This window comes from Budorcas taxicolor, chromosome 11 (assembly GCF_023091745.1).
Source record: "Budorcas taxicolor isolate Tak-1 chromosome 11, Takin1.1, whole genome shotgun sequence".
NCBI lineage: Eukaryota > Metazoa > Chordata > Mammalia > Artiodactyla > Bovidae > Budorcas > Budorcas taxicolor.
This window is the reverse complement of record NC_068920.1, coordinates 106,909,657-106,924,964: the sequence shown is the minus strand read 5'-3', so window position 1 is coordinate 106,924,964 and position 15,308 is coordinate 106,909,657. Positions and strand designations below refer to the sequence as shown.

The 15,308-nt window shown below is 40.7% G+C and overlaps 1 protein-coding gene across 1 annotated transcript in view; it reads right to left on the bottom strand.

Moving 5' to 3' along the window:
* EIF2AK3 (eukaryotic translation initiation factor 2 alpha kinase 3) overlaps positions 1 to 15,308 on the bottom strand; it is an 81,665-nt gene that overhangs the window by 15,562 nt on the left and 50,795 nt on the right. Inside the window, exons 9-13 of the mRNA XM_052648887.1 lie at positions 14,276 to 14,493; positions 13,768 to 13,880; positions 8,627 to 8,749; positions 3,823 to 3,972; positions 1,313 to 2,093 (exon numbers count right to left, since the gene is read on the bottom strand). Coding sequence (XP_052504847.1) covers positions 1,313 to 2,093; positions 3,823 to 3,972; positions 8,627 to 8,749; positions 13,768 to 13,880; positions 14,276 to 14,493 — 1,385 coding nt within the window. The remainder of the gene's footprint in view (positions 1 to 1,312; positions 2,094 to 3,822; positions 3,973 to 8,626; positions 8,750 to 13,767; positions 13,881 to 14,275; positions 14,494 to 15,308) is intronic.

Here is a 15,308-nt window from a genome sequence, read left to right as displayed (position 1 = left end):
CTGGGCAGCAAGTTCATGGTTCATGTGGGATGTTATCTGGAGGTGGTATCTAGAGCTTGCATCCACCAATAAGCATAATCCCAGCTCCTGGCCAGAAGACTGGTTTGGGGATGGGTATGTGTCCAGTATTTCGGTCACCTGATGGGAATAGCCGACTCTTTGGAAAAGTCCCTGATGCTGGGAAAGATTAAGGGCAGAAGGAGAAGAGGGCATCAGAGGATGAGATGATTGGTCGGCATGCAATGGACATGAACTTGTGCAAACTCTGGGAGATGGTAAGGGACATGAGGCCTGGTGTGCTGCAGTTCATGGGGTCACAAAGTGTTGAACACAACCAGCAACTGAACAACAACAGTGTGTCCTTGGCTTATCAATTACAAGAAAATCCAGGACTTCTTGATCAACAGCGGCAGAAAAAAATACTTTTCTTCCCAGCACCTCTAAAACATGAAGCCCTGAGAACTGCTGGCAATTATGCTGAGACTGACATGTGAGAAACACATGACCAAAATATAAAAAGGTTAGAGGGCCTAGAAGGCTTAACATTAGGCTCAATGACAGGTCAGAATGAACACAGTAAAGAACTTTTCAACTGGGAATATATATATAACTGAATCACTTTGCTGTTCACCTGAAACTAACAAAACATTGTGTTACTTCAATAAAAATAAATAAGTACTGGAGAAAGAAATGACAACCCATTCCAGTATTCTTGCTTGGGAAATCCCACAGACAGAGGAGCCTGGCTGGCTACAGTCCATGTGGTGGTCAAGAGTCAGACGCAACTAAGCGACTGAACAATAACAACAAACTGAGGCTGAGATGTGCAGTCACTCAGCTCCTAGGGGGCTGGCCCAGATGGGTCTGACTCTGAAAAGTGGTTCAGAAAAGTCAAGTCAATCTTCTAAAAAGAAAAATAAATAAGTAAAGGACTTCCTTGGTGGGCCAGTGGTTAAGAATCCACCCGCCAATGCAGGGGACACTGGTTTGATCCTACGTGTTGGGGAGCAACTAAGCCCATCAGTTCAGTTCAATTCAGTTGCTCAGTCATGTCCAACTCTTTGCGACCCATGGACTGCAGCATGCCCATGCACCACGACTAATGAAGTCAAAGCACGCTAGAGGCTGTGCTCTGCAACAAGAGAAGCCACCGCACTGAAAGATCCCATGTGCTGCAACAAAGACCCAATACATTCAAATAAATGAATAGATAAGATCAATTTTAAATTGATCAAAAACAAGTAAATGAAATAAATAAATAGAAAAATAAAACAGGTTGAAACCCTCGAGTGACAAACCACAGATAACAGACCTTGAGGTCCCTGTGCATGAGCCCTTTGCTGTGCAGAAACTCCACCGCCTCTGCAATCTGCAGAAAGATGTGCAAACATACGCTCCTTTCTCTCGCCTCAATGGTGCAGCGGCTGTTCAGCCAGTCTTTGAGGTTTTCCTTTCTGCACAGCTGCATCTGGATGTACAGATACACCTTGGGCGAACTGGGCTGGAGTTTCCCCACCGAGCTTTTAGCGAGGTCTAAACTTAAAGTGGTCGGTCTTGACGGAGAAACAGACACAGTAGGTTCGGAAGAAGATTTGCTACCGGCATGCCGGAGCGCAGTTAGTTTATTCACACAATGGTTGCCCACCGGCGGTTGGTTCATTCTGGGCTCCTCTTTGCTGGACGCGTTATCACAGCCAGAATCTTCAAATACTATAGACGAGGAGGTTCGCTCCCTGGACCCTACATAAGGAGAAGCTTCCGAAGGACGAAGTTCAAAGGAGTGCCCTCCATCATTACCATCCATGGTACCATCCTCCCCATCGCAGTCTGTAAGGCAGCTGTCCTGGAGTTGGCATACTGCATCTGCTGACTTGCTCACATTTCCGTGGTCCACCCCGGAAAACTCCAGCGGAGAGAACTGGCTATCGGATGAACTGGTCTGGCCGCAGGAAATCCCAACTGAAAAAGACCTGCTGCTGTGTGGCGAAGGAGCTATGATTTCAATACGTTCCTTTGAAGAGAAAGGATCCATTCTGCGTATTTTAACAGAAGGTACATCCACGGGACTAGGAGAGCTGAGCGGCCAGTCCGTGCTGAGTGGGAGAAGTAAAAGGCACAAGAGAGAACATGTGCAGATTAAATTGCATGAACTACATCCTCTGTCTGCTTGTTTATTAATTTTTTTTTGAGTATCTTTTTTTTAAATCATTTTTTTTTACTGAAGTACAATTGTTTTACAATGTTATGTTCTTCCCAAGTGGTGCTACTGGTAATGCAGGAGATGTAAGAGATGTGGGGTTGATCCCTGGGTCGGGAAGATCCCCTGGAGGAGGGCATGGCAGCCCACTCCAGTATTCTTGCCTGGAGAATACCATGGAGGGAGGAGCCTGGTGGGCCACGGTTCATAGGGTTGCAGAGTCTGACACAACTGAAGCAACTCAGCATGCATGCTGTACAACATGAATCAGCTATAGGTATACATACATGCCCTCCTTCTTGAGCCTCCCTCCTACCCTCTATTGATTTATTTTTACTGAGGTATAGCTGACTTACAATGTTGTAACTATACCCTTTGCTTCCAAAGCTTCAACTATAATAAAGCCAGTCACCAAAGGAGGACACAGAAATTTAATGAAAACAAGCCACAGGAGACAAAGACCACAGTCGGGCCATTCCTTAACTGGAAAGCTTGATTTCGTAACAGAAACTGTTATCTGGGACTGTCATGCCCAGAGCAGCCAGGTTCCACGTAAAACACAAAGCACAAAGGAAGATCAAGGCCAGGAGCCCTCAGTACCTATGATTTGGAAGCCCCCATCCAAATCAGGCCTTGACATACAGAGCCACTTCTCCTGGTCTTTCTGTGGTTGGGCTATAGACAGTGGTCACTGTAGCTAACTAGGCACCTCATGTGGATCCAGAGCTGTGTTAGGTACTTTTAGGCAGAAATTTTATTCCAGCTCTTTAGTAAGTAGTCTACTTAGTAAGTAGGCTTCCTAGGTGGCTCGGTGGTAAAGAATCCGCCTGCCAATGCAGGAGACACAGAAGAGGTAGGTTTGATCCCTGGGTGGGGAAGATCCCTTGGAGGAGGAAATTCCACTCCAGTATTCTTCCCTGGAAAATTCCATGGATGTAGGAACCTGGTGGGCTACAGTCCATTGGGTCACAGAGTCGGACACAACTGAGTATGCACAGGCTCGCATACACACGTGTACTCATGCTATTGAGTAAGTAGTCTATTTTTACTCCAGCCCTTTAGTAAGTAACCTGTTTCCTTTTTCTTTTTATTTAGTAGTTTTTAAAATGACCTTCTCTCCTTGGGAATAGCATATTTAACATAAGAATTATCTACAGGTTGCCTAAGTTCATGTATTTTTAAACACAAGTAGTTTAAAACTACTTCAGAAAGGAGTTGTAAAATTGCTAACCATCAACCCTAAGAAACTAAATGAAAATTGAAAATAAAAAATGGAGACAGAAGTCAGACAACGTCTCTCATTGAGAAAGGCTACTGTAAATCCCTCAGTGAATTATAAACCGTAGAGCCCTATCTACCAATGAGTTTAGAAATTCACGTTCTGGACAAAAAAAGGAAAAAGAAGTTCATGTTCTAAAAACTAAACCAACTTACGTAACTACAGAATATTCTAAAACATGATAACAGAATCAGTAATGTGCTATTCTTTTGTTTAAAAACAAACAAACAAACAAAACCAAAAAAACCTCTGAAGTTATAGTAATAGAAAAGATATTGTATTCATGGAAGTCAAAGACTAACCTGAAAGAAACACTCATTTTTAAGTCTATGTCAAACCAAGTTACCTGTCATCTTTTAGCCAAATTTCATCCATTTTTTCTTGCCACTTCTCTGGTGGCGCTTCCAACCAAGCATTGAAATATCTCACAATTCCTGGGTGTTCAAGCTTGGCTAAGGCTTTCACTTCTCGCATTACCTTCTCCCGAGCCAATTCCCTGAAACAGAGAAACAAAGAAGACACTGAAGGTTGCTCTGAAGAAGCAATTATATCCAACATTGCAAAATGATAAGAAAAGAATTCTTGCTTGATTCTAAAAATCAGAAACAGAAAAATCAGCCTAGTAGCATAATTCTAAAAACCAACCAAGTGTTGTATTAAAAAGTATAATATTTCTTTTCTCTTCTAGAAATAAGTGCTACAAGTGTATTCATCCATTCAAATAAAGAGTTCTTAACTGACGAAAAATGAATGACTACAGACCCTTAAAGGTAATTGCTTAATGCTCATTCCTTAATAGGGAGATGAAGAGGTGGAAGTGAAGTATTCAGAAAAGAAGGCTCAGCCTGGCAGCTCTGGAGGACAGAGAAGAAGCACCCCGACAAGGTATATACAAGAATCCAAAAGGCCTGTATGTGTATCCTTCTCTGTTTAAAGCCTCAGGCTTCTCTGTTGGCTCATACGGTAAGGAATCTGCCTGCAATGAAGGAGACCCAGCTTTGATTCCTGGGTCAGGAAGATACCCTGGAGAAGGGAATGGCAACCCACTCCTTGCCTGGAGAATTCCATGGACAGTGGAGCCTGGCGGGTTATGGTCCATGGGGTCGCAAAGAGTCGGACAGGACTGTGTGACTAACACTTTCACTTTCACTGAATATCACAGGCAGTAATGTTTAGGCAGAAAACCATCTGAATTTGATCTGCTCTGTCAGACTTTATTTTGGGGGGCTCCAAAATCACTGCAGATGGTGACTGCAGCCATGAAATTAAAAGACGCTTACTCCTTGGAAGAAAAGTTATGACCAACCTAGATAGCATATTGAAAAGCAGAGACATCACTTTCCCAACAAAGGTCCATCTAGTCAAGGCTATGGTTTTTCCTGTGGTCATGTATGGATGTGAGAGTTGGACTGTGAGGAAAGCTGAACGCCGAAGAATTGATGCTTTTGAACTGTGGTGTTGGAGAAGACTCTTGCAAGTCCCTTGGACTGCAGGGAGATCCAACCAGTCCATTCTAAAGGAGATCAGCCCTGGGTGTTCTTTGGAAGGAATGATGCTAAAGCTGAAACTCCAGTACTTTGTCCACCTCATATGAAGAGGTGACTCAGTGGAAAAGACTCGGATGCTGGGAGGGATTGGGGGCGGGAGGAAAAGGGGACAACAGAGGATGAGATGGCTGGATGGCATCACCGACTCGATGGACTTGAGTTTGAGTGAACTCCGGGAGATGGTGATGGATAGGGAGGCCTGGCGTGCTGTGATTCATGAGGTCGCAAAGAGTTGGACACAACTGGGCGACTGAACTGAACTGAACTGACACCTTTTCTGATGGATCTAAGCTCACATTCAAGGGATTCCACCATTGCTTGAAACAACATAATATTAATGAAGATGCTATATTCTCTTCCCTCCCCAAGAGAGAGGCAGCTACTCCCATTTTTCTCGCTGGGCTTTATTACTGTTAATGGTCCTGCCCTGAAAATTCCAATAGATTTCTGAATTCTTCACATTCAGTGACCAAATCCTATCACCTCCTCCTTTTAATTCCTGACACTCATTTCTTCCTCACTTCATAGAGAATAGATGGGGAAACAATGGAAACAGTGACAGACTTTATTTTCTTGGGCTCCAAAATCACTGTAGTGGTGACTGAACTCATGAAATTAAAAGATGCCTGCTCCTTAGAAGAAAAGCTATGGCACACCTAGAAAGCATTTAAAAAGCAGAGACATCATTTTGCCTACAAAGGTCCATATAGTCAAAGCTATAGCTTTACCAGTAGTCATATACGGATGTGAGATTTGGACCATAAAAAAGATTAAGTGTGGAAGAATTGATGCTTTTGAACTGTGGTGCTGGAGAAGACTCTTGAGAGTCCGTTGGACTGCAAGGAGATCAAACTAGTCAATCTGAAAAGAAATCAACCCTGAATATTCACCGGAAGGACTGATGCTGAAGCCCCAATCCTGTGGCCACCTGATTTGAAGAGTCTACTCATTGGAAAAGACCCTGATGCTGGAAAAGACTGAAGGCAGGAGGAGAAGGGGGCGACAGAGGATGAGATGGTTGGATGGCATCATTGACTCAATGGACATGAGTTTGAGCAAACTCTGGGAGATAGTGAAGGACAGGGAAGCCTGTTATGCTGCAGTTTATGGGGTGCCACAGAGTCAGACGCGAGTGAGCGACTGAGCGATTCCTTCCTCATCTGTCTCCACTTCTGCTGCACTAATGCTCTGCATCTTAGGATTGACCTTCTTAAAAAAAAAAAAATCTACTGAATATGCTTACATGCTTGTCTCTTACTACATACCACCTCCACTTTGATCATGTCATTCTTCTGCTTACAGGCACAAAGTTGACTGTCTATGGAGTAAACTCTAAACTCCTCTGCCTGGCATTTCAGGTGCTGGAAGCCACTTTTCCCATCTTTCTTCCATACTCTCCTCCAGTTTTTTTGGCCATGCTGCAAAGGTTACAGGACCTTAGTTCTCTGACCAGGGATCAAACCCATGCCCTGAGCAGTGGAAGCATGGAGTCTTAACCACTGCTTCACCAGGGATGTCCTACCCCTTCATTTTTACCCTTGCTTCACTCATGCCAGAATCCTTACTAATCTTTACACTTCTGTGAGTGTTTGCCTAGAGACTACACTCAGCCCATTTAGCGCATTTGGCTGTCCTTCCCCTACATGTGTGTCCACCAAGGGACAGGCTCCCCTTGAACATGGTGCAGACATCAGCACCATCATAAGGCTTGCTTTCTTTGACTGCTTTTTGGCTACATCTGTGCTTTCTTCATGAGAACCTATTTACTAAGCTAAGCCATGGGTGACAATCTTCCTCGCTTTGCAGTTATTTGAGTACATATACAAGGGCCTCAAATAGTTACAGGGTCTGGAGGGCAGAAGCCTTTCTTAATTTTACATCCTATGCAGAGCCTAATATATAGGAATATTTAAACTCAAAAATTATATACCAAAGAAAAGAAAATTATATATCAAAGCACTCATGTTACCAACCAGGGTTCTTGGCTTCCTTAATCAATAAAAATTGATCAGAAGCCAGATAAGAAATTCAGGCAAGGCTTTATGGGGGCCCCTGCTATAACAGGGGCAGCGAGAATAAACAACAGGTTCCCTTGCTCACTCGCTGCCCGAGGAGGAGCAAGTTGGTTCCTTACATGGGGTGAGTGTAGGCATGTGTCCAGGGGTTGCGCCAGTGGGGTGACTTAGGTGGTCTGCCCACCCCTTAGGTGTTGTTGTGTGCAGAGGGCATGCGCAGTACCCTGCTCTTGCTCCAGGATCTTCAAAGGAGGCAGTTGGGTTTTTTGGTCTCTTTGTATCTTTTGTCCACAATTCGCCACAACTGCACATGCATGCGCTTATTTATTAGTCCTATGTATTAATAGTTTCTTTGTATTTTGTTGCTTGAGGAGAAGTGTGTCCAGGTGCAAGCATCGCAGCAAAGGGTCCCAGCTTCCAGCCTGTCTCACTCAGACCGTCTCACTCCTGTGTCTCTATCTGTTGGACAGCACGTTTAACTATTCATTAGAATGATAGTCCAGCAATTAGTGAATGTTTAATCAAGAATCCAGAGGAGAGGATGTCCCTGGTGGTCTAGTGGTTAAGAATCCACCTGCCAACGCAGGGGACACAGGTTTGGTCCCTGGTCCAGGAAGATCCCACATGCCCGGTTGGAGCAACTGAGCCTGTGTGCCACAGCTATTGAACCCATGTGCCCTAGAGCCCGCGCTCTGCAGTAACAGAAGTCCCCTGCTCGCCACATCTAGAGAAAGCCCTCATGCAGCAACAAAGACCCAGCACAGCCAAAAATAAATAAATTCATTATTTAAAGAAAAGAAGCCATAGGAGGCTTCAACAATTGATGGCAAGACAGGTATTACTGAAAGCCAATCATTTTAAGGAGCACATGTTCTGAGCCCAAAATTCTATTTTCAGGAATCTATCCTAAGGAAATAGATGTGATCAAAATTTTCTGCTAAGTTATTTTTAATTTCAACAAATTGGAAACCTAAGTATTTAATAACAGCAAACAGTTAAATAAGATATGGCACAAGTATTCATTGGACTATTATCCAGTCATAAAACATCTTCAAAATATTTTAGCATTTCAATAACAAATCCTTAATTGCAAGGAAAATACTGAGCACACAACAAAGAAAGCAATAGATAAACTGCATTATATTGATAACTGTGCTACCAATGAGGTAAATTTATGACCAGTAAAAAAAAATCAAAAGAAAATACCCTAAAATGTTAAAAGTGTTTATTACTGGGTAGAGCAGACATGGATTGGTCTTTATTTTAATACTATTTCTTATTTTCCACAATAAATATAGATTACTTTTCAATGGTGATATGTATTAGAAGTTTGTAGTTATCAAAATTCACTGTAGGAATACCCTGAGTTGTTAAGAATCAAAAACAGGGCATATTTTTTAAGAGGATACAAAGCGGTCAGAGTAGATGACAGTTTTAAAAGAGCTGATTACCTGGTGGCACTTAGGACATAAGATTCAGAAACTATGTTTTCTATAGTCTCCATGGAGTACAGTAAGAAGGACATATTGCCTATGAGATTAGATAATACAGTTCCAACTCCAAGTTCACTAAAAGTACCATCCATTACCTGTTGGGGAGACGGATTCTCTTGATAGCATAATTGCAGTCATCAACCTTGTTTCTAGCTTCAAAGACAACTCCAAAGCCGCCACGGCCCATGCACTGAATTGGTTCAAAGTCTGTTAGATACCTAAAAAAAGAAAAGTAAATTTATAAAAGTTTGTAATGGTTTTAAGTTTTGCTTTGTATAAACTAAATCTAGAAATTATCTTAATAGACTGTAAATAAACTCTTTTTTAGCTTTCTTTGCTTTTCTATTTGTATAAATGAAGCAAACACATTTTAATTTTTTCCCTGGGAAATTTATAAAAAGTTAAAAAGCTTCTGCTTCATGGGGAATCACTTGTTAATCACTTATTCTTACAGCAATTTTTTTTCTCGATTTATTTAATTGGAGGCTAATTACTTTAGAATATTGTAGTGGTTTTTGCCATACGTTACCATGAATCAGCAATGGGTGTACATGTGTTCCCCATCCTGAACCCCCCTCCCACCTTTCTCCCCATCCCATCCCTCAGGGTCATCCCAGTGCACCAACCCTGAGCACCCTGTCTCATGCATCGAACCTGGACTGGCGATCTGTTTCACATATAGTAATATACATGTTTCAATGCTATTCTCTAAAATCATCCCACCCTCGCCTTCTCCCACAGAGTCCAAAAGACAGTTCTATACATCTGTGTCTCTTTTGTTGTCTCATATATAGGGTCATCGTTACCATCTTTCTAAATTCCATATATACGCATTAGTATACTGTATTGGTGTTTTTCTTTCTGACTTACTTCACTCCGTATAATAGGCTCCACTTTCATCCACCTCATTAGAACTGATTCAAATGTATTCTTTTTAATGGCTGAGTAATATTCCATTGTGTATATGTACCACAGCTTTCTTATCCATTCATCTGCTGATGGACATCTAGGTTGCTTCCATGTCCTGGCTATTGTAAACAGTGCTGCGATGAACATTGGGGTACACGTGTCTCTTTCAATTCTGGTTTTCCTCAGTGTGTATGGAAAGCAGTGGGATTGCTGGGTTGTATGGCAGTTGTATTTCCAGTTTTTTAAGGAATCTCCACACTGTTCTCCATAGTGGCTGTACTAGTTTGCATTCCCACCGACAGTGTAAGAGGGTTCCCTTTTCTCCACACCCTCTCCAGCATTTATTGTTTGTAGACTTTTTGATAGCAGCCATTCTGACCGGTGTGAGATGGTACCTCATTGTGGTTTTGATTTGCATTTCTCTGATAATGAGTGATGTTGAGCATCTTTTCTTGTGTTTGTTAGCCATCTGTATGTCTTCTTTGGATAAATGTCTGTTTAGTTCTTTGGCTCATTTTTTGACTGGGTCGTTTACTTTTCTGGAATTGAGATTCAGGAGCTGCTTGTATATTTTTGAGATTAATTCTTTGTCAGTTGCTTTGTTTGCTATTATTTTCTCCCATTCTGAAGGCTGTCTTTTCACAGCAATTTAAAAACTCTTCTGTCCTATCCAATACTTTCCATCACCCATCAAAATAGTTAATCCTTAATTCTCTAACCTTTTATCTCCTGGGGCATTCTGTACTCAAGTAGAAAATGTATTTTACTCTTATGTCAGTGCCTGTGTATTTTATGGAAAAGATTTAATCAGTCCTATTATATTTAAATAACTTTTTTTTTTTGGCTGCACCATGCAACATGTGGGATCTTAATTCTATGACCAGGGATCAAATCCGTGCCCCCTGCAGTGGAAGCATGCAGTCTTAACCATGGACAGCCAAGGAAGTCGCTAAGTACATTTTTATCCAGAAATTTCTCTAGGAACCAAAGCTATCTGAAATTTGCTGAGATGCCTCAGGAGACAGTGTGCTCATCACCAAAGGTATCTGGACAGAAGCTAACTCACCATCTGGCACTTACAGGCAGACCTCCACTTGGTAGCCTATTTCCCCATTAATGTCTGGCCTTGCTGCTCTGCTCTGTATGTTCCAGTCAGCTTGCACCAGGTTTTCTCAAACTTGAGGGCTTTTGCTTCCACTATTTGCTCCAATGGGAACTTATTTGGACTTAATAAAACTCTATTCTTCATTCATTCTGCTCATCTCACCACCTCTGTAAGGCCTTCCTAGAACCCTATCTTAATGATCTTATAGCACTTTGCACACAGTACATGGAATATTTAAATTAAGTCTTAACTATTTTGCAGTTATTTACATGCAGCTTTGTCTCTCCACTGCCACTGAACTGTAGGGGACTTGACTACCTGGTGGCTCAGACAGTAAAGAAACTGTCTGCAATGCAGGAGACCTAATTCGATCCCTGGGTCAGGAAGATCCCCTGGAGAAGGCAATGGCAACCCACTTCAGTATTCTTGCCTGGAGAATCCCATGGACAGAGGAGCCTGGCAGGTTACAGTCCATGCTGTTGGAAAGAGTTGGACATAACTGAGGGACTAACAGACTTGACTGCAAGAAAGTATTCTTTTTTCTCTTTGTATTTCCATAGTCTGGTTTTACTTGGCAAATAGCAGGTCTAACAAATATCTATCGAATAATGCATGAATCAATCAATAAATGAATGCATGCATGTGTGCTGTGGAAGATATTCTTCCAGCCACAAAAAGGGGAGTTGAACTAGATTGATCACCTTTGGTGTCCCTTATAAGGCTAAGTTTATTACTTTATGACTTGCACACTCCTATTAATTTAGCAGTTGGCTCAGCTGGTTAGAGCATGGTGATAGGAGAAGAGACAATATATCCCAACCCTCCATGGGCCAATTACTGTCCAGAGAATGAAGAGTAATAATCTGTATGCCTAAAAATACCTACTCAAGGTACTTCAGTACAAATCCATCTCCCCAACTGCAAAAGCCCATGAAATTCACGTCCTCCTCCTGGAGGGCCAACTGAATTATCTTCCTACATTAAAGAAAACACTAATGTAAAAGTGGATATGTCTTTTGAAAAAGAGATATATCCATTATATATAAAATCATATCCTATACATGATTACAGACTCTATAAACCTAAGTATCACCTTGACTCAGGTCCCAACTTAGGATGTAAATTCATGACTAAATCCAGAGTTCATGCTCTTAATGATGCTTAGAACATAGTAGGCACTCAATAAACACCAGGTATTACACAGATCTCCGGTATTTTAAAAACAACAGCATTCTCTTCATATTGAATACAATGAAAGGAAAATTAAGTCTGATTCAATTTTAGAGTACATTATTCCAATCCTCTTCAGAACAGCTTTACAAATATATGCTTATTCATCATACCCCACTCACCCTCCATCTCCACCTGTCACTCATGATTTATGGTTTAATTAAAACGTGACCTCATTTATGACACCTTCTTGAATCATCATGGTCAGGATTAGTCACTTAGCTCATGGTTTTTTTCTTATATGTTTATGTTTTATCTAGTATCACCTTCCTCCACAGACTTTAAGCTTCTCCAGGTGATAAGCCCAGTCTGGTTTGTTGATATTTCCCCCAAAGCCTGAGCTACTGTCCTGTACACAGTTCTTCAGCACCGATGTTGAATGAACAATGAACGGCTTGGGCAGTGAATTGCCTGTGGAGCTGATGGGCCCCTCTCCTCTCCCTCCCTGCCTGCTGCTGGTGTTGGCCGCTGACATATAAGTCAGCATCTCTATTAGCAAGGATATTAAAGCCTTTACCACTTGCTGGTCACCTAGTACGTTTTGCTAGAACATACTGATTACAGTCAATTCTCAATTTTTGAGAATACAGTATGAATGCAGCTTAGATAAATCCACAGATAATCAAAATAACACACATTTTAGTTGTAATTATCAGTCTTTTCTGTCATAAAGCTGTTGTTATCCTGGATATTAAGCAATAGGTTTCATACAGAACTTCCCCTTGTCCCCACATTACGGAAGTGCTAGGCACGCTATCAAAACCAAGGGGAAATGTAACAATAATCCATGGAATAAGAAAACCAAACCACAGCATTATTTTTAGTCCCACAAAGCATTAAAATCTATACACCTGACAGATCTGTTAACAGATTCTCTACTTATATTTTACTTTCAAATTATTTGAATTGGCTGCTTTTTAAGTAACCAATCTTTTTTTTCTGCTTTTAACAATGATCTATTCTATTGGTGTATTTCTCCCATTTTTCTGCTTTTTATTTTAGACAGAATAAGGATGAGATAAATAACTGAGGATTGGTAACACAGGAGATTTACATCATACTCTAATAATATAATAATTAACTATCATTTATATCATATTTTAGTATGTAATAATTATCAATTATTAATGTCAAGCCCAGTACATGGTAAACCCTCAATAACTAAGTTATCTGAATTAACAACTCAATTTGGTGGCCATAATTCTTTTTTAAATTTCAGTTTTACTGAGATGTAACTGACATACATGGTGGCTGTAATTCTAAAGTTTTGTAACACTAAACTTCTATCCATCTTATATGCCACTTTGAATGAGTTTAAGTAACTTAAAGGATAAGTCTGTTTCAGGGCTTCCCAGGTGGCGCTAGTGGTAAAGAACTCGCCTGCCAATGAAGGAGATATGAGAATAGGGTTTGATCCCTGGGTCTGAAAAATCCCCTGAAGGAGGGCACGACAACCCACTCCAGTATTCTTTCCTGGAGAATCCCATGGACAGAGGAGCCTGATGGGCCACAGTCCACAGGGTCAAAAAGAGTTGGACATGACTGAAGCGACTTAGTACACATACATTAAAGAGAAAAAAGTTAAACAAGATCTTAGTTTAGAGGTTGTTTCTTCTTTTTTAATTGAAACATAGTTGGCATATAATATGTATGTTTCAGGTGCCACTATATAACAATTTGACATTTGTATACAATATAAAATGATCACCACGGTAAGTCTAGTAACCATCTGTTTCCATAGACAGTTACTGCAGTTATCATTGACCATATTTCTTACACTGTCTATTATATCCCTGTGACTTACCATATAACTGGAGGTTTAGAGCACATGTCAAATGAACAACTACTCTAGTCTTCAGCTATTTCACCCACCAGTCCCACTCCTCTCCGTTCTGGCAATCCATTTGTTCTCTAAGGCTATTCCTTTCTGGATCTGAACAGTTACCACCAGAAGCTACAACACACACATACACTCTAGCGTAAGACTCTTACCGTGACACGTATCCAGAATTTTTTATGTCATTCCAGCTACTGTCATTAGCTTCTCCACTGACAGCATCATATTTATTTTCAGTTTGACACTGAGTTTCAGATTCCTTCCTTTGCTGAAGAGGTGGGGGAAAAAAATCACTCTCAGTACAAAAGCTGAATTGAAGTTAGCTAACAATATTAGGCTGTAAAATAACATGGAAGAACAAACAATACTGAGAAAACGTATTAGAAGAACACAAAACAACAGCATTTTCTTTGTCAAAGGGAAGGGAAATGATCAGGGTGGAGCCAGGGCTGAAGAGTGAACGAAGGGTGACAAGCACGTGGAAACAAAAGTATAGGCAACAGTGATTTTAGGGTGAAATTTAAGGAAATGTACCCCTGGCCCAGCACATGGGCGTATGCGCATGTGCGCATACACACACACACACACACACACACACACACACACAGAGTTATCTATAGTCCCAACACTTTGAAATAAATGAGATTCTAAAAAATGTCTTACTCTGTGAGGATGAGGATGGAAGAGTCTGCGTACAATGAAAGTTGTTGCTACAATACAAAACACGATAGTTCCAACTATTTCTTTCCACCAGTGTAAGAGAAGAACAGGGTCCTTTTTGCGGATGTTCTTGTAATTCGGGTTGTCAAGAAATCTGACCGTGATCTGCGTGCTCCGTTTGTTTCTTTCCCTCTTATAGTATGGCAGATAATAACCATTATCTTCAAAAAAATAAACATTAGAAGTAGGTTTTTTAAAAAAGATAAACCAATATAGTTCCACCATTAATTGCTAATAATTATCTCATTCCCTATGACTTATAACACTTTCAATTCCTTTTTCTAAAGTTTCATCTCTTCTTTTGCACATTTCCACAGCCTCATTTACTGTGCTTTTTCTTCCTACAGATATAGTTTTCTTTATTCCATAACATCACTTTCTTTCTATTAAATAATAATATGACTAAAAAAAACTCTTATTCATTATCTCATTAATAATGCAATCCTTTAAGTGGAAAATAAAATTAGTATTCAAACTTCCTTCAAGGATTTTAAACTTTCCTTTCATTTAGCCACAACAAAATACCAAATTTTAGCATGACTCATTCTTCACAAGGAAAGGAAAACATTTCCACTGTGCTCTCTGGTTCATTTCAGGCTATCAAAATGAGCCTGTCCTAGAAAGCAACTTTTCTTTTTAACTTCTGTTTTACACCGTGTGGGCAGATTACACAGTTTTCTTTTACCTTTTATGCTGATCAACAACAGACTTTAGTACCTTGTTTTTTTTTTTTAACTAAATCAATTTAAATTCTACAATAACTTCCCAGTTCTACCATCTAGGGTAACTAACTGATGATGAACCTATGTTTTTGCCTAATGCAGATTAGAGGATTTTTTTTTTAATGTTCAACTGTTCAAAAGATGTTCAACTTTCATATCTGAATATACCCAGCTTTCCAGGTGGCTCAGATGGTAAAGCATCTGCCTACAATGCAGGAGACCTGGGTTTAGTCCCTGGGTAGGGAAGATATCCT